This window comes from Mandrillus leucophaeus, unplaced genomic scaffold (genome assembly GCF_000951045.1).
Source record: "Mandrillus leucophaeus isolate KB7577 unplaced genomic scaffold, Mleu.le_1.0 Scaffold979, whole genome shotgun sequence".
Lineage (NCBI taxonomy): Eukaryota > Metazoa > Chordata > Mammalia > Primates > Cercopithecidae > Mandrillus > Mandrillus leucophaeus.
Window position 1 is genome coordinate 489,830 of NW_012110685.1, and position 23,721 is coordinate 513,550.

The 23,721-nt window shown below is 46.2% G+C and overlaps 1 protein-coding gene across 5 annotated transcripts in view; it reads right to left on the bottom strand.

The window, feature by feature from the left end:
* Window positions 1-23,721, bottom strand: part of NTM (neurotrimin) — a 718,324-nt gene that overhangs the window by 197,557 nt on the left and 497,046 nt on the right. For all 5 annotated transcript variants that reach the window (XM_011970822.1, XM_011970825.1, XM_011970824.1 and 2 more), the window contains one exon: window positions 3,233-3,465. In XM_011970822.1, the coding sequence (XP_011826212.1) occupies window positions 3,233-3,465 (233 nt within the window). The remainder of the gene's footprint in view (window positions 1-3,232; window positions 3,466-23,721) is intronic.

A 23,721-nucleotide genomic window follows, 5' to 3' on the forward strand; every position in this document is an offset into this window, starting at 1 on the left:
CCATCTCCCTCCCACACTGGTTCCAGGGTCACCCTCCTCCCCAAGGATGGGCTTCGCTCCTAGCTGGCCCCAGAGACTTGCCCCATGTGGCCGCCTTGGCATGACTGTCTGCAAGAACTAACCATATCGGATCAGGACCACAGGGGAAGAAAATCCAGTACAGAGAACTAGCGGGTAGATGGGATATTTGACAGTAAGGGGAAAGACATACCCCAGATCTGAAGCAGCTTGCGCAATGCTGTGAGATGCCATTACCTTCCTTCTGTGTGGGTTTATTTAGATATGAAGCTGACTTCATATACATAAATACACATACTCACAGGCAGAATATCAATTTCGTTCCTTTTTGTTGTTGCTGTTTTTATTTCTTTTTTAAAATGATCATAATACCATTTTGAAAACCTAATATGCCCAACTTTTATTCCAGAAGCATTGCGCTCAGGGCTGAATAGCAACTTCAAATCCAGATAGTCAGCTTCTGCCGGGAGAATTAGGGTTTATGTTCAGTATAATAAACGATCCCAAGATAAATATTTCTTTCCTTTTTATTTTTTATTTTTTTTTGTAATCCAGGATGGTGGTGCATCCTCTTTCCAATACAGAAACACAAGAGTCTGGCTCTATTTAGTTTGTCTGATTGCTTTGAAGAGGGGGTCAGTTCGGCTCTGAAAAAACTATGGTCCTCTATTCATTAAAGTGTCGATAATACTCAGTCCAGGCATATCGATGGCGGATTAGCTTGGGCTGAGTCTGTGTACAAGACCAATGCCTTTTTTAACCCAGCTTGTTTCCAGATCAATACACCCATCAGCATTCGAAAATTAGCCCAAGATGAGATTCCAATACTTGAGGTGGTGTGTCATGCGAAGAGGGCACCCAGCCAAGTCACAGATGTAAACACCTAGCCGCGGATTAGACATTTTCCATTAGCCTGGACGTGAGTGAAGATTGATGTAGACTCCATCCTCTCACCCCCTCCCATCATCTCACCCCCACAAACACCCAGCCATCTCTCTTGGAGCCCATATAAGATCGTCTGGCTCTGATTCTAGCCATTTGCTTGGATAAGCATTTATTAAATGTTCACTTTGTATAAGGCATTCCGGCAGGTGTTCAGGGCAGGGGTGTGGGGGTGTGCATGAGTGGGGGGACTGAACAAAGAAAATGACAAAAATATGATCCTGTTTTCAAGGAAGCATTAGCACTTTTCACAATTCCTTCCATTTTCCAGTTCCATAAGGCCCTGCTTCCTAAAGCAAATATCTCTAATAGTTCCTAGTTCCCAGTCTCTCATTGTCAATGCTAGGCATTCTTTTCTCAACACTAAGTGTGCATGGGGTTGAGGCAGGACAGGAGAAGGGCTGAGCAATGGCTTCCAAGCACCACCTGGTAGAGTATGCAGATGGTGGCACTGGGGCATTCACCAGCCCTCCCCACAGAGTGGAGAATTTTTGGTCTCCCTATCCACAATAAAAAATGTATTTTATATTAAAAAATGTCCACAAACAAACAAAAATCTCACATGGCAATACCTACTCCACTCTTTGTAATACACCCTGATACCTTCTATGCAATTCTATTTTCTTTAAAAATGCTGTTTGCATGCATCAGTTCAAAAAGTATTCATTTATAGAATCACTTTTTAAAGAGCCATTATAATTTCCTTTGGGTAAGAAAGAGTAAGCAAAATATAATAAAAACTTGGCAGGACCAAACTTGGGCCACAGCGTTAGGGATTCCCATGTCCCCTGGTATACGCTCTGCCCAGAGCCAGGTCCAGTATCGCCTGGTTCTCACGTGTCCTCCTCTCAGTCCTGCTCACCCTGCCTCACTCAACAGTGCTGATCACGACCCAAGTTCCGCCTTCCCCTACTGTCAAACAGCGGGCCTCCCCTTCCTTCTTCCAGCTCACTTCAGTTCTTCTTTCACAAGCCGCCTTCCTTCCTATTCTGTCTCTAACCAATCATCCCATAGCTCTTTACCCTTTTCTTGAACACACCGACAAGGGGACTGGTGGAAGGAGCCCCTAGGAGAGGAGTGTGTTGCCCTGGAGTTGCACGTCCCTGTGAAGGGGCCTCGGGATCAGCCTGGGAAAGGGCCCCAGCACTGGATCTGGCATGCCACTGCTCAGGGACTACACTGCTGACATCACAAAATAAGATATCTGGCCCACTGTAAAAGAGGCTAAAAAAATATAAAAATTACAAGAGTCCTAAAAAAGAAGAAAAGAAAAGAAAACTCAACAGCTGAAATAGCACTTGTATGTGCCAGGTCCTCTTCTAAGTGTTTTCTATGTCAGTACATGTACCATTCAATCCTCACACTGACCCCCTTTACAGAAAGAGAACCCGAGACACAGTAATCACTTAAGGCCTCACAGCCAGAAAGTGGCCAAGTGTGATGCCAGCTCTCGCTCCCTAACTAGGAATCCTTCAGCCAGGTTAAATGGTGTCTGAATGCCCCAGGACTGGTTCTGTCTGGGAATGGAGGTGAGCTCCATTCCCAGGGTCTGAGAGAGTAGACCCAACACACATATTCTCTCTCTCTCTCTCTCTCTCACACACACGCACACACACACGCACACACACACACACATACAAGGCCTCATGAGCCAGGAGCCAGGGGAGGAGAAGGAGGCCAGGAGAGTTGGGATGGAATCAAATCAGGGAGAACCAGACACCAGTATTACAGGTGAGAAATGGCATCCAAAACCCCTGGCTGGGAGATGAGAGGAGGTGCAAGGGAGCCGGAAACAAGCAGGTATTTGTGAAGGACGCAGCTGAAGGCAGTGCCTAGGGCATCCTGGTTGGCTCTGCTTCCTTTCAAGGCTGAAGGGGGGCGTAGCATACTTGTACTTTCAAAAGCGCATTAAAAGTCTGGTTTTAAACACAACACAATCTTGGAATTGCATGAAATTAAAAAAAAAAAAACAACCCACTAAAACTTAGGGGAGAAAAAAGTCAAGAAAAGCAATAATTAAAAGATAATTTCCTGAGAAAATATATTATTGGAACAAAAATTAAAAAAAAAAAACCATTCCTAGTTCAACTCAATGAAAATGACTGGAAAATTTTAGCTTCTAACTGCAAAATGACAACCGGAAATGTGCCCTGGACCCTAGATGCACAGAACAAGGAGAACTCATCCCTGCTGCCGATCAGAGAAAAAACCCTTACCTGAAGGCTCTCCAGGCTGGCCAGCCAGATCTCCCCGCCAAGCCCCGCCGACCTACCTTGCACAATGAGGTGGACCCTAGAGGTCTTTGGGTGGTTGTCTGTCTGCACCGAGCAGGTGTACGGGCCCTCGTCATACACATCCACGTTCTGGATCTCGATGCTGTACTGCGTTTGGGTGTTGCTCAGGAGGACCACGCGCGGATCCAGGCACCACTTGTCATTCCCAGCATAGAGGATGGTGCTGCGGTTCAGCCAGGCCACCCGGGTGACCCGGTTGTCAATAGTGCACCTGAAGGGAAGACCAGACAGGTACGTCAAGGGACTGAGAGATGACAGCAGCCATCACAGGTGGGTCCTCGTGGCAAGGCTAAAATATCTTGTCTTTCTCCCTTCCCCCAACACATACATTTCCTTTGATTTGTCAGGGGTGGACTTTTCTGGAACACAGCAAAGGCCTTACGGGATTAGAGCCTCAGAATGTTGCTCAGTGCTTCTCAAACCACTTGAGCACAGAACCACTTCAAATACGATCTCAGTTATAGCCTAGAGGTACCTTGCATGCCCAGGATGGCTGAATACTTCGAATACTACCAGTTCTCCCTTTGCTCAAGGATTCGGGTGATGATAATCCTTCACATTTACGACTAGGTGTTTAGGGTGCACTATAGCATTCAATACTTATGATAACCCTATGAAGAATATTTTATTGGAAAAAGCCTAGAAGAGCAGAGAAACTAAACTAAACTAGTTGTCCAAGTCACACAATGAATGTGTGTTAGATCAGAGACCCAGCTTTTAACGACTAAACATTATTCCTCTCATCTCAGAATAGCAAATTCCCACAGAAGGCTTCTGCAGTCAAAACTAAATACAGACCACCACTATCGCTATTCATCTCCATTATACCCAGGGGCAGAAATGTTCGGTTACTGCTAGACTAAAGCCACTTTCCAAAATCTCAAAACTGTCTGCACATATAAAAATAGATTTTCTTTCTTTTATTTTTGCATCTGGAGTCCTCGAATTGTGGAAGCTCCCTTCTCTTTTCTACACTTTTAAATTTCCCAGCAACTCTCGCCAAGTCCTCATCATGTCTTTCTGTCTGTATTCATTTCCCTCTCTTACTACAGCAAGTCTGTTCCATGGCCTTAGGCTAAATTTACAAACACAGTGTCCTGATCCTGACTATAATGGTGGAAATAACAATGCAGCATAGGGTGTATAATGATGCCTCAAATGTATACCTTATTTTGCAGTGTACAAAGCACTTTTACAGCTCAACGTCTCCTTTGATTTTTTGCAACAAATTTCTGAGGTTGACACTGTTACCCATTCTCTGCTTTAAAGATCATGACTCTAGGGTTCTGAATAGCTTGATGACTTGTCCAAGGAACGAGGCTAAAAGTATAGAAGTCAGACCTCTCAGCCAAGTCCTCTGATTCCTGGTCCTGTGTGAGACTCATAAGGTGCAAAGGTGAATTTTTCACTGGGGATAGGTGATGGCTTCTATTGGATTCTCAAAATGGTTTGTGACCATAAAAACTCTAACAACTGCTATTGTACACACCTGCTTCTTCAGGAGACCCCCGTCCCCATGAGAAATCCTGTACTGTGCATCCTTTCTGCTTTGCTTATGTAAATGTCTCAACATTATGGAAGGATCACTTAGGTGTAGATGGATAGTTTGCTGAGAGCTCTTGTGGGAAATACTGCCCAAAAAGAAACACCTTGGCATAGGTGCCCAACAGGGTTTTTGCAGCTTATTGCATTTTCTGGCAATGCAGATGAGATGCGGGCTCTCGCTGGCACCATTCTGATACAGCTTGGAAATGAGTGAAGGCCTACCTTGGAGAAGGTCAGGGACTATCTCTCAAAGTGCACATGGACTACTTATATTAGAATCACAGGAGAGGTTTATTAGAGATTCTTAGTCTCACCCACATTCTACTGATTCAGAAAATCTGGGAATTTATAACAACATCTCAGTTGGGTCATACACACACTAATGTTTCAAAACCACTAATATGGAGCAGTGTGTCTAGGACAACTTATACCATTTGTGGGGCCCAGTGCAAAATAAGAACACAGAGTATTTTGTTCAAGCATGAATAAGGATTTCAAGGTGGTGATAACAGATTTCTATGGAAATAAACAAAGTTGTGAAGCCAGCTCCGCATGTTTCTCAAGCTTTACTGTGCACATTAGGCCCCCTGGGGATTTTGCTGAAGTGCAGATGCTGATCCAGTAGGTCTGAGGTAGGGTCTGGGAATCTGCACTTTTAGTAAGCTCCCAGGTGATGCCAGTGCTGATGGCCCCTGGTCATTCCTTAAGTCACATCTAGAAGTTCATATCTAGACATGAGCTTTATGCACATTAGGGTTTGAGAAGCACTGAGCTAGCACCACACTACACAAAAGTGTGGCTAGCAAATCAGCAACATCGGCATCATTTGGGTGGGAGCTCGTCCGAAATGCAGAATCTCAGGCCTCCTCTCAGAGATAACAAATTTGAATCTGCATTTTAATAAGATGTCCAGGTAACTTGAATGCACATGAAGTTTGAACTGGTCAAGAGTATGCTCCAAGCCTTTCTTGTGGCTTTGATGAGAATATCCAGAATGGACTCTGAGGGTGAACAAGAAGGAGAAAAGTGCAGTCATTGGAGGGTGCACCTGATGTTGTACCTTCCTTCCCTTATGCTCCTTGCAGACCCCATGACTGTCATCTGGTACTGCCTTGTCTGAAACACGAATCTGGAACGGCATAGGTTTGAAATCTCTCAAGAACAAAAACACACTTTGCAGCTTGCTTTGCTAGTAATGTATCTAGGATAGCTTATATTAATAACCTGAAGGGTGACCACTGCTCTGACCTTCACTTGGGTCCAAGCACGAAACTGGATGAATTCACATTCACGGTCAATGTTAATTGACTACATGAGCCCATTATATGCACTATTTTATCATCTCACAAACTTGGTTGGGTTCACTTATTGCCAGTTTACAGACAAAATTAGCTGAGGCTGAGAAACATTAGCCATATTGACTGAAACCATGCTGATATTAAACTGCAGAACCAGGATTCATGCCAGTTTTTGTTTTGTTTTGTTTTCCAAATTTAGTGTTCTTATAGGGCCGCCCAAAAGAACACCCGAATCAGTTCTTCACAAATTCACCAGGCATCAGTATCACCTGAAAGATCTGATTAAAAAGAGATTCCTGGGACCTTACTCCATAGGTTTCTGATTCAGTAGGCCCAGGCAGGGCCTGGGAAGCTGCATTTCTGACAAAATTCCAAGTGCTGCTGACGCTGGTCTGAAGAGCTCGCTGAGAACCTGTAACTTAGATGTGTGTTTCCTGGCAAAATGCGAGTTGCAGAGTGAACAGGCACTAGGAAAGCACCCTGGTATGAAACAGTTTTCCAACACTGTACAGGATAGAACTTTCCCATAACCCGTATGTTCTGGGGAACCAGAAGCAAAGTTCTTTTTTTTCCTCCCCAGGAGCTGAAATCTGACAAGTACCAGGTGAGTGGAAACAGTGCAGGAAACGCTGACTGACAAACACTAAACCGCTTGAATAATTATTTTCGATGCCCACCACGGGGATCTCACAACCTCCCAATGAATACAAGAGGACTGTCCTGGGCTTCCTTGTGAGCATCTAATTATTGAAAATGGACAGAAATGGAAGCCGTCCCCCAACACTGCACCGCACTACAGGGGTGGAGAGGTTCGTCTGCAGATGCACCGCCGCTCAGAACGCAGCCGATTTCCAGCACGGTTTTGCGGCCACTGTGATAGACTACTCTGAGAAGTTGGCACAGTTCCAGCTGCGGTTCTGAGCACATCCAAGGTCATGTTTAGATGTCCAAACTGTCACTGCTGGGTATCAGTCTTGCTGAATCCCCACGGAATGAATGCCGGCTTCTGCAGAGATAGATCACAAAGGTACCTCGGCGGCCAACTCTGTCACCATCTCACACCTGCCCCCATCTATCTGTCTCATTTATCCAGTCTCCTCAACAATGCAGAGGACACATTGCTCCTAGGTTAAAAAAAGAAAAGTGAAAATGAGCCTAATTGCTCTCTCAGCCACAGAGAAGGCGCTGGAGGTGGGAAATTCAGACAAGTTCTCTCTCTTCAGAGACAGCCCTCGACATAGTCCTTCTACAAAACTGCTCCTGAAACATGCTACGGTATCTCACCTCTCTCAGGATGGTGGTTAACTTTGGTGATTAAGTCAGAGTGAGTAAGGTTTCAAACTCCACTGTCCCTGACTCATCCAGGTGAGCTGAGCTGGAGATGGCCGCTCATCAGATATTGAGGAATAGTCACAAGTCAATGCAATGTAGGCCAACATGAGGTGGGAGATGGGTGATCAAAAGGGTGGGATGTTCTCAGACCAGACCTGCAAAGCCTCTCCCCTTTTGTCCACAGCCTCCAGATACACCGCCCTCCCACTGCTGGCATCCTCTCTGCCCATCCTGTCACTCTGCCCATCCTGTCACGTATACGAACAATAGAGGAACAAGCTTTGTGCCCCGGGGATTCTGGACTGGGCCCTGCAACTCCAGCTCCCTTCTGTCCTCCAGCTTCAATGTTGCCCTCCAGTTGCCCCACCCTGCAGCCGTCTGGCAGTGGTCATTAGCCTTCTGTGTCTCTGTGAATGGTTTTCCCATCAGCACCCCTCCTGCGGCCCTCCCCTCCCGGGTGTGGCCCCCGTGGACAGCCCATGGCCTCGCATACTCAGCATCCTGGAAGAATCCAGACAAAGAGAAATAAAGGCTGGAAAGGGCATTTATTTTCCACTTCAGTGCTGAGCCACAGTCCCCTTCTTAGTCTCTGTGTGTCTGTCTACACCATGTTCCTTTTTGGATAAGTGTCTTTTTCTAGAGAATAGGGCTGTACTATTTGAGCAGGGATTACTGAGGGTGCCTCACCTGTGTCAATATTCAGGATGTATTTGGCCAAAAGAGGATCCAGCCACATGTGCACATGCTCACCCATGCATGGGACTCAGAGTATGGAGAAAGAACACTGCTATACCTGTAATTTTCTGCAGCTGCACCTATTGTTCCAATGCTCTAAAAATGCAACTCTCTGTGTCCTGAATATCTTTCTGATGAATAGTTGTTTTATTACATATGCTGCATTTATACATAGAGGAAAAGCAAAAATAAATGATTAAGCAAGCCCAAGATGTGCACTGCAGAAATAGAACCATAAAAGTATGGACTCAGGTCCTGAAGCTACTTTTGGATTTAGGATGAGAGAAGAGACAGAGAGAGATGGGGGTGGGGGAGAGAGAGAGAGAGAGAGAGAGAGAGAGAGAGAGAGAGAGAGAGAGAACCTGGAAATTGTAAGAAAAAAAAAGCGAGAGTGTCTGCTTGGAAACTTCTAAAGATGAGCAAAGAGAGTGTTGAAATAAGGAGAAAGATTATTGAAGAAAGAGAGAAAAATCCAGGCTTGGCCTTTCTTAAACACACCTGCCTGAAGATCTGAGGGCAATAATGGATCCAGACAGTGTGCGGTCCAACCGTTCCTTCTATCAAATGGCCCTTTAACTGCGTCTGAAAGGCAGCACATCTCAAGCAATGCTTGAAAACACAGCAAAATAAGTGCTTCCGCCCTTCGCAGCACCTGGTCACAATTGCCTCTTATCACACAGAAACGCTCCAGCTGCCCCTAAGTTTGGTTCCTCTGAGCATTCTGCTTGTGCCCCGCCCCTCCCCTCAAGCATAACAGGGGAACATCACGACGCAAATGGCTCAGCAATACCCACACATGCTGCCACGGGGTTGGCGTGTGCATCTTCCACATCTGCTCTTGCGAGAAAGTGTTCTCTGGGGGAAACCAAGAAAGTAACAAAACAGGATACTTCACCATGAATACACTGAACATTCAGAGATCAGCTAGCACCTTACTCCTTTATTGTAAGAGAAAGCTTCACTAGTGAGGCTGCTAATTTGGACCCTACTGGACTTCTTTTAGACTGTAAACTTGTGTGGAAGTTTACAAAATTGATTTGGGTCATGGAGAGACAAAAATACTAGACTTAGACTCACATTGCACACTGTTCTTACATCTCCCAACGATTACCATTTTTGCATTACACAAGAAAACGGAGGTATGCCATGGAATCTTTCCTAGCTATGAAAATAAGAGGACTAATCATGCCTAGGAAGAAGCAGACAGTACACTTACGACACAGGTGAAAGGATTAGGGGGAGGAAAAATGAAACAAAACCAAAAGCAGTGGCACACACTGCACTATGAGTCCCACACCACTAGTAGGTAGTTGTAGTCAGAGAGAGGCTCAGGGAGAGCGAAGAGAATAGGGTCTGAAGTCTGACTGTTACAAGGAACGTCCCAGCTCTGTTTCTGACGCCCCTCAGGCCTCAGAGAGCTTATCTCCCTCCACTGGGTTTCATCTAAAGCACCTGCAGTAGAAATAACCTCTCTTCTTGCACGGGGTTAATGAGAAGATTAAATGGAAACATGCGTGTAAATACATTCTTTTGTTTATTGTAAAAATTCATCAGACAAATCTATTGTGCTGTCTATTACATGTTCTGCTTTCTCATCTTAGGGATGTAACATTGCTGACTTGATTGATTTTAAGTTCTTGAAAAGCAAGGATCATGTCTTATTTTCACTTGTGTCTCTACAGAACATTGTGTAGAGAACAAAGTAAGCACACAATAAATATCTGTCCACTGATTAATTATTTGATTAAAATCTCCCATCTTTCACAAACTCCCGAGAGATAAAAGACCATGAGGACTGCATCCAATAAAGGCCCAGTCTGTGAGTATAATTACTCTGTATGTCCCCGCCAACCTGCACCCAAAAATGCAAATGCACACATCTCCCCCAGTGCCTGGTCATTATGTGTGAGCACGTGCAAGGAGGCAGTCCCCCTCCACTTCTGTAATGTCTCAGGGATAAATCAAGAAGCCTTTGCTCTGTGGACCTCCAGAAAGATTCTCCATAAGCACATCTACCATCTGTCCTTCCCGTCCCTGTCAAATACAGTAGCATCCTCTCAAAACAAACTCTGTTGAGTTTGGTGGGCCACGACTTTTCCGAAATGAATGGCACAACACTTTGATTTGTACCCAAGACAAAGGCCCCATACTAATTTAAATGCTGAAACAAGAATGGGCTTGCTCAATAGGTCACGTCTTATTTGTAAGTCATAACTTCCACAAGTCATTTTTTGATTCAATAACTGTTACACACATGTAGTCAAGAACTCTAAATTCTACACTCTAGCAAAAGGTAATCTGGGCAATGTGGGGCATCTTCATCATCCCATGGAACCACAAACAGTAGAGCCTTTTGCTCCTAGGTGACCAAAGTTAGGTAACCTGGAATTTTTTCCTTCCCTAGCATATTCAAAATAGTCCAAACACACATGAGCGTCTCTGGAATCCTGTCTTGGAGACCAACCTTTCATAAAGGAAAGAGCCCAGAAGTGCCAAGAGAAAGTTCAGTGGGAATTCACGTGGAACTCCATCTGCCATTGGAGCCTGGGCTTCAGAGTGATCCCTGCAAAGTTCCACCTCACTTTCTGTGATGATTAATTCTCTGTGTCAATTTGACTGAACTATGGGATGCCGGACAGCTGGTAGCACGTTATTTCTGGGTGTGTCTGTGAGGGTGTTTCTAGAAGAGATGATCAGCAGACTTCGTAAAGAAGAGCCACCCTCCCCAGTGTGGGTGGGCACCATCTAATCCACTGAGGGTCTGGATAGAACGAAAGAGTGGAGGAAGGGCACGTCACTCTTCCAGCTTGAGCTGGGACATTCCTCTCCTGTCCTTGGACATCGGCTCCCTTGTCTCAGGCCTTTGGACTGGGACTGAAACTTACACTACAGACATGAGCCAATTCTTATAAGTCTCTCGACAGATTAGAATAGATGATAGCTATATAGCTACATAGATAGATAGACAGACAGATAGATAGATAGATAGACAGACAGATAGATAGATCCTCTTGAAAAGGAAAACCCAGGCTAATACATGCTCCCACCCCACACGGTTTCAAACATGACATTCAGTAGGTTCATCAGAACACTTTTCACTGTTTCCTGTATATTCTGTTCACATTGGGAATTCTGTGACTTCCTGCTTTATTTGGAATGCCCTTCCTTATTGTTTGTTAGACAAATTCCTATGCCACACCAAGGTCAAGTTTAAATATTAATTCATATATCGACAAGCTTTTCTCTGCAAAATTTTGCTGTCCCCCCATGAGTGTTTTCCAGACATACTTTATCTTGGTGTGTACTGGAAGCATTATGTCCATGCTTTATCTTTTTGTCATATGTGGAGCTCTGGGAAGCCAGGAAGTAGATACAATTTTTCTTCTCTACTCCAAGAACCCTCACACATGACTTCTGGTTGCTTTCAGGGCAATCTGGATCTTGGTGAGTGTTAAGGCGGCTGCCGAGGTTGGAAAGAGCTTGGTTAACAGCAAGGAGGAGTGAGGTATGGCATGTCCAGCACTAGGAGGAGCATGAGCAAAGCACAAAGGAGCTGGGAAAATACTGGCAAGTTTGTGGAAGGATGGAAATGGGGAGCTTATGGAATAGAAGGCATGGGTAGAAGAGAAAAGTTAGCAGGGACGAAGCCAGCAAGCTAGCACGCTGCTCTCTGTGTGCCCGCACATCCACCACCCAGTGCAGGCTGACCAGCACAGATCATGTGGACAGGCTCCTTGCCCTCTGGCCTCCTGTTGTTCTGCCACTGGAAAGAAGTGGCAGGAGATGGGGTTGGGGAAGAAGCAAGGTCCATCCACTGGCTGTCTATATCCCTCCATCAAAGATCACTGCCCCTGGCTAGTGACCCTCTCCACACAGCCCTCTCTCTGGTGGGAGCCATGACCTCTTCCCCTTATCCCTTCAGGCCTAAAAGTGTTAACAGTGCCTTCCTGTTCATAGTCCCAGGGTCCTGACTGTCCCTTATAGTTTTCCTACACCTTGGCTACACCTTCGTAAACATCCACTTTATTACACTCTGCTCAAATTACGCAATTTGAGGATGCCATATTTTCCCTGTTGGACCCCTGACTATTACAGGTACGTTGTGCAACACGCCCTCTTGTAAAAGAGTTTGCACTTTATTCTGAAGACAAAGAGCAGACAGGGAACCAAAGCGAAGAACTCTGCAAAGTCCAGCTCGAAGAATCACGGATGATTATAAATGGTAGCACACTGGAGCTTGTCTCTCTCTTCTCCGGGGGACAGCCCTCCTTGGCAAGGAAGGAGCTGGGAAGAAGAAACAGGATTCCCTGAAACAAATCCATCTGCAGGCTCTCCTCCATCTCTGCTTCATCTCCAGTCCTGCCCTCACTGGCTAGTGTGTGTCACCCCATACGATGGCACTCACTGGATGAAGAAATGGGGCTCCATTCAGTCTCCGGACAAGTTAGGCCAGCCTGGCAGTTGTCCAAATCAGACACTTTTTTTTTTTGCAACTACACTGATTAAACTGATTGTTACATTGATTGTTGTCCAAACCAGACACTTTTTGAAATTATACTGATTAAACCAGGATGTATTCAGGCAAACTGGGAAGAACCGTATAGATTAGCCACATGGAGTCACACTAGAAAAGGGGCTGGAAATACCTTGCTCCTCCCATGCCTAAGGCCTGGTGCGAGTACGAAGGATGCCCTGGCCTCTGGGGAAGTCAGCGTGTGCGTCACTCCTGCCTTCATCTCTGGGGCTAGTTCCACCTCCAATTCTTTGTCAAGACACACTTTAACCATCAAACCCCAGAACCCGACCTAGATCCTGCCTCTAGCACACTCCTATCACCCTAAAGTACCATCCGTACTTAGAACTTGAACATGACTTGAAGGGGGAAAAAATCACAGCTTAGGAGACCAAAACCATACCTCAGACCACATGCAGCTGCCATTTCCTTTCCAGTTAGTGTGTGTGAAGCCTGGCTCCCATGTGTGTGAACTGGGCAGCACGCAGGCTGCCTGTCCACCTGGTCTTTGCCCCAGGGACTGTGTATGCATAGGAGGTACGTGTGCGGCCATGTGTGGTGGGAGGGAGCAGCTGGAAAGAAGGAATCTGGTTCGCAACCAAAGAAGAGCTCCAGAGAGTCTCTGCTACATCCAAACCCCACAGTTCACAGGAAGAAACGTCAAATACAGCTAGAACTCCAGAGGGACAAAGGGGACATCGGGGTTCGAGGTGGGCCTGCTCTGTTCTCTCACTAAGTGATTTTGGCTACACATCCTCTCACCTTTGGTGGTAACACGGTGCCCACATGACTGCCTGGGGCCTAGGTGAGAGCAAGGCACAGTAGGTGAGTGGACTGGCATCCTCCAAGGAGAGAGGCTACTGGCTTCTGAGCTCCGTTTCTACCATCTACGGAGGTGAGACACAGTCGGGACAGGAGAGCAGGACCACATGCAGATGCACACTCCAGGGGCTGGAGGCTCCTCCTCTGTCCCTGACCTGTAGAGCCCACAGAAGCCTCTCCTCTCTCTAGTGGCCTGTGAGGAGGCTGACAGGAAGGGGTCCCCAGGGTCCGGAAGGACAACACTCACTAAAACAAGAAAATGTGAGCAATTAAGTGCAGAAAAGGTAACTGGACCTCTCCAGATAGTTAGCCCAGGTGACGTGGCACCTTGGGGAACAGGATGCATCCCCCAGAAGGATGAAAGCTCCCAGCGGGAGGACACTACCTTTGCTGGGCCTGGTGTCATTCCAGAGCCCTCCCTCCCCTCCATGGGGGCCTCACCATTTGCATAGTCACCTCACTGACGCTCTCTCCCTGTGGAGGACAAAGCAGGAAGTCAGCCCTCAGCCCAGGCCCCTCGGCCCCTTCCGTCATTTCTGTGTGCTCCTGGGTTCTGGGTGCTTCTGCTTCTGACAGCCCAGCCTGAGACTCTGTTTGCACCCCCGTCTCCACAGACAGCCACAAGTGCCTGGGGTTTGCGTCCCCCAGGGCGGCCCCTAGCAGTAGCCTGGGGGGCAGTTACAAAAGGGCTGGTCACCCTGGTGGGTCTCTGCCTAAAACCGAGCCTCCACTTGACTTCTTGCCCTGTCCTGCCTGGCTTCCCCCACACCTTCCACCTTTTCTCCTAGGCCCACTTCCCTAATAAGTCATGACCACACAAATCCTTATCCCAGAGTCTGCCTCTAGAGAATGGGAACAAAGGCAATCTTATGTGTAAATCGCACAAATGCTTTGTGATCAGAAGGAACTCTTCCGGAGAGGGAGTGTGAGATATTTGGGAGGCTGCAAGGAAAGGAAGGTGCTAGAAAGATGGAGGGTGGTCTGCAGTCAGGCACTGGGAGCAGGCAACAGCAGGTGAGCCCTGCCCCTGGGAGAGAGGACACGAGGCAGGGTAGATCCTGCAGCCAGAAGCCGGGAGTGGGGGCCCTTCTGGCCCTGGCCTAAGAGACCCTGGAGGGCCAAGAAAATTTCTGTCTCCTGGGACACTGACACAGAGGTGAGGAGACACAATGCAGCCAGGCTTAGGTACTAACAAGGGACATTCTGTGGGGGGTGGGGGAGGATTTGGGGAGTTCAGTGGGTGGCAGGGGCATGTGGACAGCAAACAAATAAAGGATATAATAACAATAAAAATACAACCACTGTGGAAAACAGTGTGGAGATTCTTTAAAGAACTAAAAGTAGATCTACCATTCGATCCAGCAGTCCCACTACTGGGTATCTACCTGGAGGAAAACAAGTCATTATATAATATGAAAAAGATACTTGCACACACATGTTTATAGCAGCACGATTTGTAATTGCAAAAATATGGAACCAGCCCAAATGCTTGTCAATCAATGAATAAAGAAAATGTGATATACGCATATATACACACCATGGAATACTACTCAGCCATAAAAAGGAGCAAAATAATGGCATTCGCAGCAACCTGGATGCAACTGGAGACTATTATTCTAAGTGAAGTAACTCGGGAATGAAAAACCAAACGTTGTATGTTCTCCAACTCATATATGGGAGCTAAGCTATGAGGACTCAAAGGCATAAGAATGATACATTGGATTTTGGGGCCTCAGGGAAAAAGGTCAGGGGTGGCAAGGGATAAAAGACTACACCTTGGGTACACTGCACACTGCCCGAGTGAAGGGTGTACCAAAATCCGAGAAATCACCACTGAAGAACTTATTCATGTAACCAAATGCCACCTGTTCCCCACTAACTTATTGAAATTAAAAAAAAAAAAATTAAAGGCAACAAACCAAACAGAAGATAAGCTGAATAAATGGAAAAGAGGTGATATGGGTGTGGGACAGGCACGGTGCTCATGCCTGTAATCCCAGCATTTTGAGAGGCTAGGATGGGAGGATGGCTTGAGCCTAGGAGTTCATGACCAGCCAGGGCAACATGGTGAGACCCTGTTTACAAAAAAAGAAAAAAAAAATAGCTGGGCATGGTGGCCTGTGCCTATAGTCCAACCTACAGAGTGAGACTGTTTAAAATTAATTCATTAATTAATTAAACAAAGAATAAAGATTTGGGTGTGGCTCTGGGGCAGATTTTTAAAGGTTTGGTCTGATGGTAGCAGAGAGAGAACACCGAGGAGGAAAGACTAGAGACGGCTGTAGCTGCCCTCAAATGCCAGGCTGGGGAGTACGCTCCCAACAGCAGCAAAGCGGATGAGCAGAGCCTAATGGCAGGAGAAAAATCATCTTTGGAAGCAATAAAGAAGCAAGCCAGGGTGAAGAGATAATGGGGGCAGGGAAGTCTATCACTGCCAGAAACAGAAGCATGGAAATGCCCCCTTCCTGGGAGTTGCCCTTCCCAAATACGTTAGGCCTTGTTCTCACCATCAGACATCTAAACAGATATGCTCTTAAGGTGCTGGAATCCACCTAAACAGGGCTGGCAGGGAGGGCTGTGTGTCAGGGGTCTTGGTGGCCCATTCTTTAGGCCCCCTGGGTAACCATTCAACTCACAGTCATCCCTCGGCCTGTGCTTCTAACTTACGCCTTAAAATTCCCTTCAGGTGATTATCTCCAAAGATGTGGATGAACTGAGGTGCATTAGAATAGGACTATATGCCCATTTATTTGACAAATGTTCACTGAGCACCTACTATGTGCCATGTATTGTGTTCAGCTCTTAAGCAATTCAATGCAGAGGCAAACAAGACAGACTCATGCAGAGAGAGGCACAGAAGGACAGGATTATAATGCAGAAGTGTGATGTGTCTTATGGTAGGAGACCATGGGTGTTGTGCAGAAAGTAGATGTGTGTGGAGGAACCCAGCCTAGTCTAATGGGTCAGGGAAGGGCTTGTAGAAGTCATGTTTCTGTGGAGAACTTTACAAATAAGTATAAATATGGTGCTGGGAGAGACAAGGGAGATAATCTATCAACAAGGAGCCTACAGAGGTTAAGTCTGTGCAGCTCTTTCTTTCATAAGCCTAAGGCTACTTACTTCAAGAAAGATTTTGGATGACAGTGGGCATCTCCTGATTGTTTGACCCAAAATTAGCAATAGTCTTTTCTGGGGTGAGTGGATTGTAAGATTTTGCAGTGAACATTTTGAAAGCTTGACAATGCACTGGGTGTTACTCAGATTTTAACAAGATTTCTGCCATCTGGAAGCTGCCATGCATTCGTATATTTTATCTGCGATCACCTCAGCTGGCTGGTTCCTATTTGAGAGAGGCAGCAACCATGCCTAGTAGTTTGATTTCCATGGAGTCCAGCGGGGTGCTTCTCTCTTTATCCATTGTGTTGTGACAAGCCGGAGTCCCTAGTCTTTCTGTGACTCAGTTTTCATATGTGTCAATGGGGAAAAATGGTCTACCCCACCCTGTTCTTGTTGTAATGAGGGTCAACGTAAGTATTGAGGGGAAGAGTATTAAAGACTCTGCAGGCGCGTGGAGGTGTTAATGTTTACAAACCTTCTGAGTGCAGAGGCCATTGTCCCCTCCCTTCCCTATTATTTTCCAGGTGACCAAATACATGGCTACAGCACCATGTTCAACATTACACATTTATTTATCGAGCTTATATGCCTGTGAAGATTCAGTGCTCACTCTTCAGAACAAAACATATTCCTGACTCTATATTTTAGGAGCTTATGATACAAAGAAGATAACAGCTACTTAAATGAAATAAAGCAGGGAACCTGCACAGGCAATTGAATGACAAACACCGGGTGGATACAGAAAGAAAGAGACCCAAATTTAACTCTCAAAGTACAATGACCAAGTCTGAACCAAACGAAGGAAGCCTTTAGGAGAGGGTTGTTTTCCTTCACTCTGCTGGAGTTCCCACCCTGGTGGAAGGAGCAGGCAGGAGCCTGACAGGGGTTGGGGGTACAGATGGGGGTAGGGCAGTGGTCACACAGGTGTAAAACATCAGGCAGAGGAATCCGTCCTCAGGCACCTGAGCTGCATCAGCTGTTCATTCCAAAGTAATTTCCTTCAACCAACACTGGGCAAATAATTATCCAAGTCCTTTACAGAAACTCCTGATGCCTTTGATGATGTTCTCTATTAACTGGTCTCTGTAGGAAGGGACTCTAGCCTGGCGGTAGAAGAGCTAGTTATTTCCCTGCGTGCATTCTCTCTAATTTTGAACCTCCAACCACAAGCTCCAATCATTTCCTAAACTTAAATGGACTATCTTCTGAACACCAGGCAGTGGGGGCGGGGGCCTCTTCCACCTGGTTTTTTGGTTCCACACGCAACCCTCTTCAGTCCAGTCACTCTTTTTGCTGCAGGGACCTTTCTAACAAATCTGTTTGAGAATCACTTGTTCAAGAGCCTTCAGTGGTTCCCACTGTCTTCAGGATGAAGCTCAAAGAGTTCAGAAGAACGTGCCAGGACCTTGAGGCTGGGATCCTGCAGCTTCCTTACAGTGGCATGCTCTCCCATGCCCCAATCCATTTCCCATGCTGCCCCTCTGGCTCCAGCACCCCTCCCTACTTGCTCCCCCACACATCCCTTCCTTCACAAGGCTCCCTCGACCCAACAAGGCTGCACTTTCATAGAGTTCCATCATAACTCTTGCCAACCCATATGGCAATTCTGAAGGCAGGGCCTGTGTATTTTCTTTATCTTTTTTCCTTCAGCCTCTCGCAACCTATTGTGCCTAGTTCATTATCACAGGCAGTCAGTAAATATCAGTTGCTTGACGTAAAGGCACACTGTAGCAGGCATCTGTCCTAAGCCAGGTGTCTCTGAGACAATAGCTGGCCTCACACACAGCCCAACACTGGCACCTCTCCAACTGTTCTCCATGGTTACTCACGCCGGGCTGCCAGAAGCCTAGCACGCCTGCATCTATAGCACATGTGAGCTACGCCGCTAGAAGTCACAAAGCAACGTGTTGTGCTCCATAAAAGCTTGCAAAATGAGAAGGGAGAATGCAGCAGACATTTCATGACAATGTTTTTGATAATTAACCAGAAAAATAATAGCTCAAACTTTCCTGCGTATGACAGCATGCAAAGCCCTTTCTCATATAATTCATATCTCACGGCATCATCATAACAAAGTTGGAGGCAGAGACACATCTCAAATCCCAGATCTGAGGCTATGAAATGTGTGATGGTGAGCAAGTCACTTCATCGCCCTGGGCCTCGGTTTCCTCTTCTGTACAGGACAATGGTAATGTCTATGGGGCCTCAGCTGTGCAGTTCTCACCATGAGAAAGCTCTATGGGGATCCGTGAAGAGCCTGCTAGCGGCTTAGGTCTGCTGCTTGCAACGCCATCAAACTTCCCTATTTCTGAGGGGCAGGGCTGTTTGAAACCCTTAGCTGTTCCACATTTGCCAAGGTGAATGGAGAGAAGAAAAGATCCAGGAGATTAGACTAGAAAGTGGTGTAGAACTATGAAGGCAGGGATGCCAATTACTAAAATATGATACATGCCAACATGCCTTCACTTCCTATGCAAATTTGTGAGAGAAAGAAGGGTATAAGTGCAAAGGAGCATGCTGTATTTCACCTCAGCAGAACGCAGAAGAACCAGATAGTATTAATTAGAACTTAAATGCATGAAGTAAAATTAGCAACATGATTGCTCCTCTCATTGTAATTATCACAGGAATTAAAAAAACAAGGAAGAGAATGGAAAATGTGGTATCTTCCTTTTTTTTTTCCACTTGAGAGCCACATTCCATACCTCTTGATCTTGTGACTTTCTCTTACTGGTGTAGTATCTCCTTGCATCTCCCTAACAAAGCCTACCTAGAACTAAGATCAGCTTCGGTTAATCTACAGCTTCCTCTGGGCTCTACCTCAAAGTCGTGGAAGGAAAGACTTCTTAGGAAATAAAAACTGATTTTTGTTGTTATTATTTTATTATTAACAAAGCTGAACCAACTCCCACTTTCGAGGCTTTGCTTTCTTGCCCCCATCCCGCTACTCAACTGAATTCTAGATGCAAGTGTTTTCATCTGTCAAGATGATTTCCTATTACTGGTCACCTCTGGGAATATCAGACTAGATTCCCTTCTCCTTCTGAGAATATTTACTGTGAAAACAAATCTCCTACTTCCAAAGTCCTAACAGACTCTGGAACTGGATTCTTCTAATTAAGAATCAGATACATTTACATTTCAGCTTCATCCAAACCTGTTAAGAATGTTCAATGATCAGCAGAACACCCAGAGAGAAACAGGAAGGCTGTACAATCACTGTCAGGACATGAGTTTGTTCTCAATAAAAAGCCTGACCAAAACTGCACCAGAAAACTCAAGAAAATGGAGGTAGGTGAAGATGAAAAAGGTGAACAGAACTGAGGAAATAGTGGGAGAAGACATACAGTTTTGGCAAAGCTTAGAACGTTGAGGCTGTATCCATTTGGCACCTCCTGTACTGTCTGCTTTTTTTGGTCTTTCTAATACAGTCCTAGGAGCCCCAGTTTGAAATTACTGGTATTGGAGGACAGATATTCTGTGTGTGCATTGAAGAAAAATAATAACAACAAAAATCAGTTTTTATTTCCTAAGAAGTCTTTCCTTCCACGACTTTGAGGTAGAGCCCAGAGGAAGCTGTAGATTAACTGAAGCTGATCTTAGTTCTAGGTAGGCATGAAAAACCCACCTGAGGTCTGTCTTTAGGAATTCTGTCTTAAGATACATTTTTCTTCTCTTCAAAGCAAGAATGGGAACTGAGAGGGCCTAAGCTACTGGGTCCAGTTATCCAGAGTTCTGATACATTGGCTCATTGGGAAGAGCAACACCTCAACTCAGGACTCCTGGGATCGGTTTGCTTCCCTTTGTTACTTTACCGAGGATAGTGCCAGACACTCTGAATCAATATATGTGTGAGATGCAGGAACACTATCCCCTAAGTTGTTTCTAAACCATCACTTAGAGATTCAATAGTAACAATGTGTACACAGCTGTATGCACAACATTGCTGTTCCAGAGATGCAAACAGTTTTGGACACCAAGTCCCTGTACAGCCACCTCCAAATTCCTCTTCTAGAGTCTATGACCAATAGACCCCACCCCATCCAACCCATCAACACACACATATATACACACACACACACACACACACGCAATTCTTTTGCAAACCACACTTTTCCAGGGGCACTTTCTAAAGAGAATTCTTCACTCAATAACCTGCTGGGACTAGTGACACCAACTCATCCCAAAGAAAAATTCCACACTGTCGATAGTGATTTCTGACCTTACCAGCCTCTTGTACCTGTGTGATCCCCTGGCAAGTTAAGTTGGTTGGGTGAACTATACCCACAACTATAACCCACTGGAAGGTTCTTTGAGGCTCCTGTTTCTGCATGAAGGAGATATACATCTGGACAGCCTGGGGCCAGTCCGCAAAGATCTGAGGATGGTCCCTGGAGAGGCAACATCTGATGTCGTGCTCTCTACAGTCCCTGGGCAGCTTCTAAATTCTACAGCTGAGAGACTAAGAGCAACAGTTGAGATGTAACATTTTGTGCATATTCAAAAGGCATTCATTATCTGCAGGACAGTGTTTAGAAATTGCTCTACTATTTAATTTGTGATAAATGATTAGTAAACATGTTTATCAATGTAAAAAACCACTCGCAGAACAACTTTAATTGGATTCACATACTTTAGTGTCTGGGAAAGCTGAGAAGCAAACCATCCTATACCACTGCCATGTGCTTCTCCTCTCCAGCATCCTCTCCCCAGCCACCTGCCCTCAGACTTCATCTACAACCCCAGATAGCCCTTCTGCCAAATGTAAACTGACGGTCACAGGGAAAAGTAGAGGACATATGGATGAGAGTGCCCAAATATGAGAATATCCTTCGTTGACAAACGCCAGAAGAGTGTAAATATTTCAGAGGGCCAACGCCCAGGCCAGCATCCCACTTGGTTCAGTCCCTTGGATGGGGAAGGGTGGATCTAAGACAAGAGCTTGGCTCTAGGACTCGCAGACTATAAAGTCAGACATCACTAAGTCTGCCGGCATGACATTCGTTCTCCTATTAATAGCAACTTCTTCCATTTGCTCGCCCCAGAAAACAAAATGAATGAGGCTTGGCTGCGAATGTAGGAGAGAATAAAACCCAGGATGGCAATAAATCGGAGTGCAGAGTGGCAGACACTGTAATCTGCCGGAATGCCGCTCTGGCTCAAGGAAAAGAACCTCTTTGGGGAAGCAGTGGAGGGAATCAATGCCCATAAAAGCATCCAAGGCAGCAAGCCACAGCAGAAAAGACACATACTGTTGACCAGCACATGCAGCAGATTGCTGGTTGTAAAACAAAATAGAAAGTCATTAAAAAGGTGGGCAAAGGGCATGATTGTGTGATGTGGATGTCACAGGGGACCTGTGTTGTAGAGGGCTCAGGACTCCCCATCCGTCAGAAGGTCAGCACCGCTGAGACTGCCTGGAATCCCACACTACAGATCCCTGTCTCTGCGCTCACCGCGGCAAGGTGAGAGATGGGTTAGTATTTATTGCCACTTATGTAATAGGTCTATTTGGAAACACATTCTGACTCGCTTATCAGGGTATTAATACATCACAGCATATTGAGCTGTATTCATTTTGGGTTCGGGTTGCTTTAACCAAAGACTTTCCTGGGAAGCCCGCCAGGGCATGTTTTTCTGGAACGAGCTCCCTTTTCCGCCTCATTCACCACCTTTCGATCCACCAGAGGGCAGAGTCAACCCACAGGACTCAGGCTCAGGGACTCTGGGGGGCAGTTTGAAATAGGAGGTGTTTTGGGAGAACGCATCAGAAAAGCCAAGGCCTGAATAAGTTATTCCTCCTGGAAGCTGGAGATGGAAATAGTTTCTGGAACTCTCAGGATCATAAGACTGACAATAAGGCCCGAAAGAAGCAAGTGAATGTGCCGTGCCTCAGTTTCCCAACATTTGAAAGGAGCAGATGCTTGAATCATTTCCAACTCACCCTGTAAATTAAACCACGCTTTACAAGTCATGGAAAACACCTCTCACAGCGAAGGAGGGGCAGCTGGCAGAGAAACAGGCTGCAAGGTTGCAGCCAGCACAAATCGGAAAAAGGCACAGTCTGGAGGCTTCTTCCCTCCTTCTCGCTTCCCTCTCCCCTTGCCTCCTGGTAGGGCTTTCTCCTGCATTTCCATTCTTGCCCTCTTTCTCCTTTTCTTTCTTGTGCAGTTTGGCTGCCCTCTCCAGCTCCTCTCCTCTTGGGAGAAATAAAAGTAAAACCAAAAGCAACTCCTAGGGAAGAAATGACAGCTGCTGCTTCCTCCCCCTCCTCCTGCCCCCGCCATGGGAGGTGGCCGCGAAGTCCCGGCACACTGCCAGCGATGGTGAGAGCTTTGATTTCCAATCTGATCGCCTCATTTTGTCAGCCTCTGCATAACACAAACAGCTCAGCCCCCATTTATCACAGAAAAGAAGTGGGTGATGGAAGGGAAAAAAGTAGAAGGAACACCTTCCTCTCCCATAATAAATAACTGGCACAGGCGTCTCCTGTCACCCTCAGGATTGTCCCTGGTGTGTATCTCCCTACCTTGCCATTAAGAAGTAACTCACCACAGCTGGGCTGGAGAGAAACAGTATCTCCCTGCTATTGTTCACAGTGTTCTTGTGCTGACAATTTCAATCCATCAGACTTTTCTTCTGCAAAGAATTGATGGACTCAGGATCCTCTGGCTCCCAGCTGTTTGTATTTCTGCACTCATTCACGCACCCAGGTGGCGATACCCTCGTGCCCACTCAGTCTCCCACTCCCACACCTCGCAGGGGCGCCTGGGCACCCAAGGTGCTTATGGAAAGCGAGGCTGCACCTTTCCTGGGCTGCGCTTCCTCCTCTGCTAACAGCCCACTCATCCCCCTTGCCTGGGACCCCCGTTGATCTCTCTGACATACACATGCACGCACACACACCCCCCACATACCACAGCACACACCCAGCCACACACACACCACACACCACACATACCACACAGCACACACAGAAACATACCACACACACAACACACACGCATCATATACCACAACACACAAAAGACACACACCACATACCACACACCACACATGCACACACACCATACACACATACCACAACACGCTCAACATACGCACC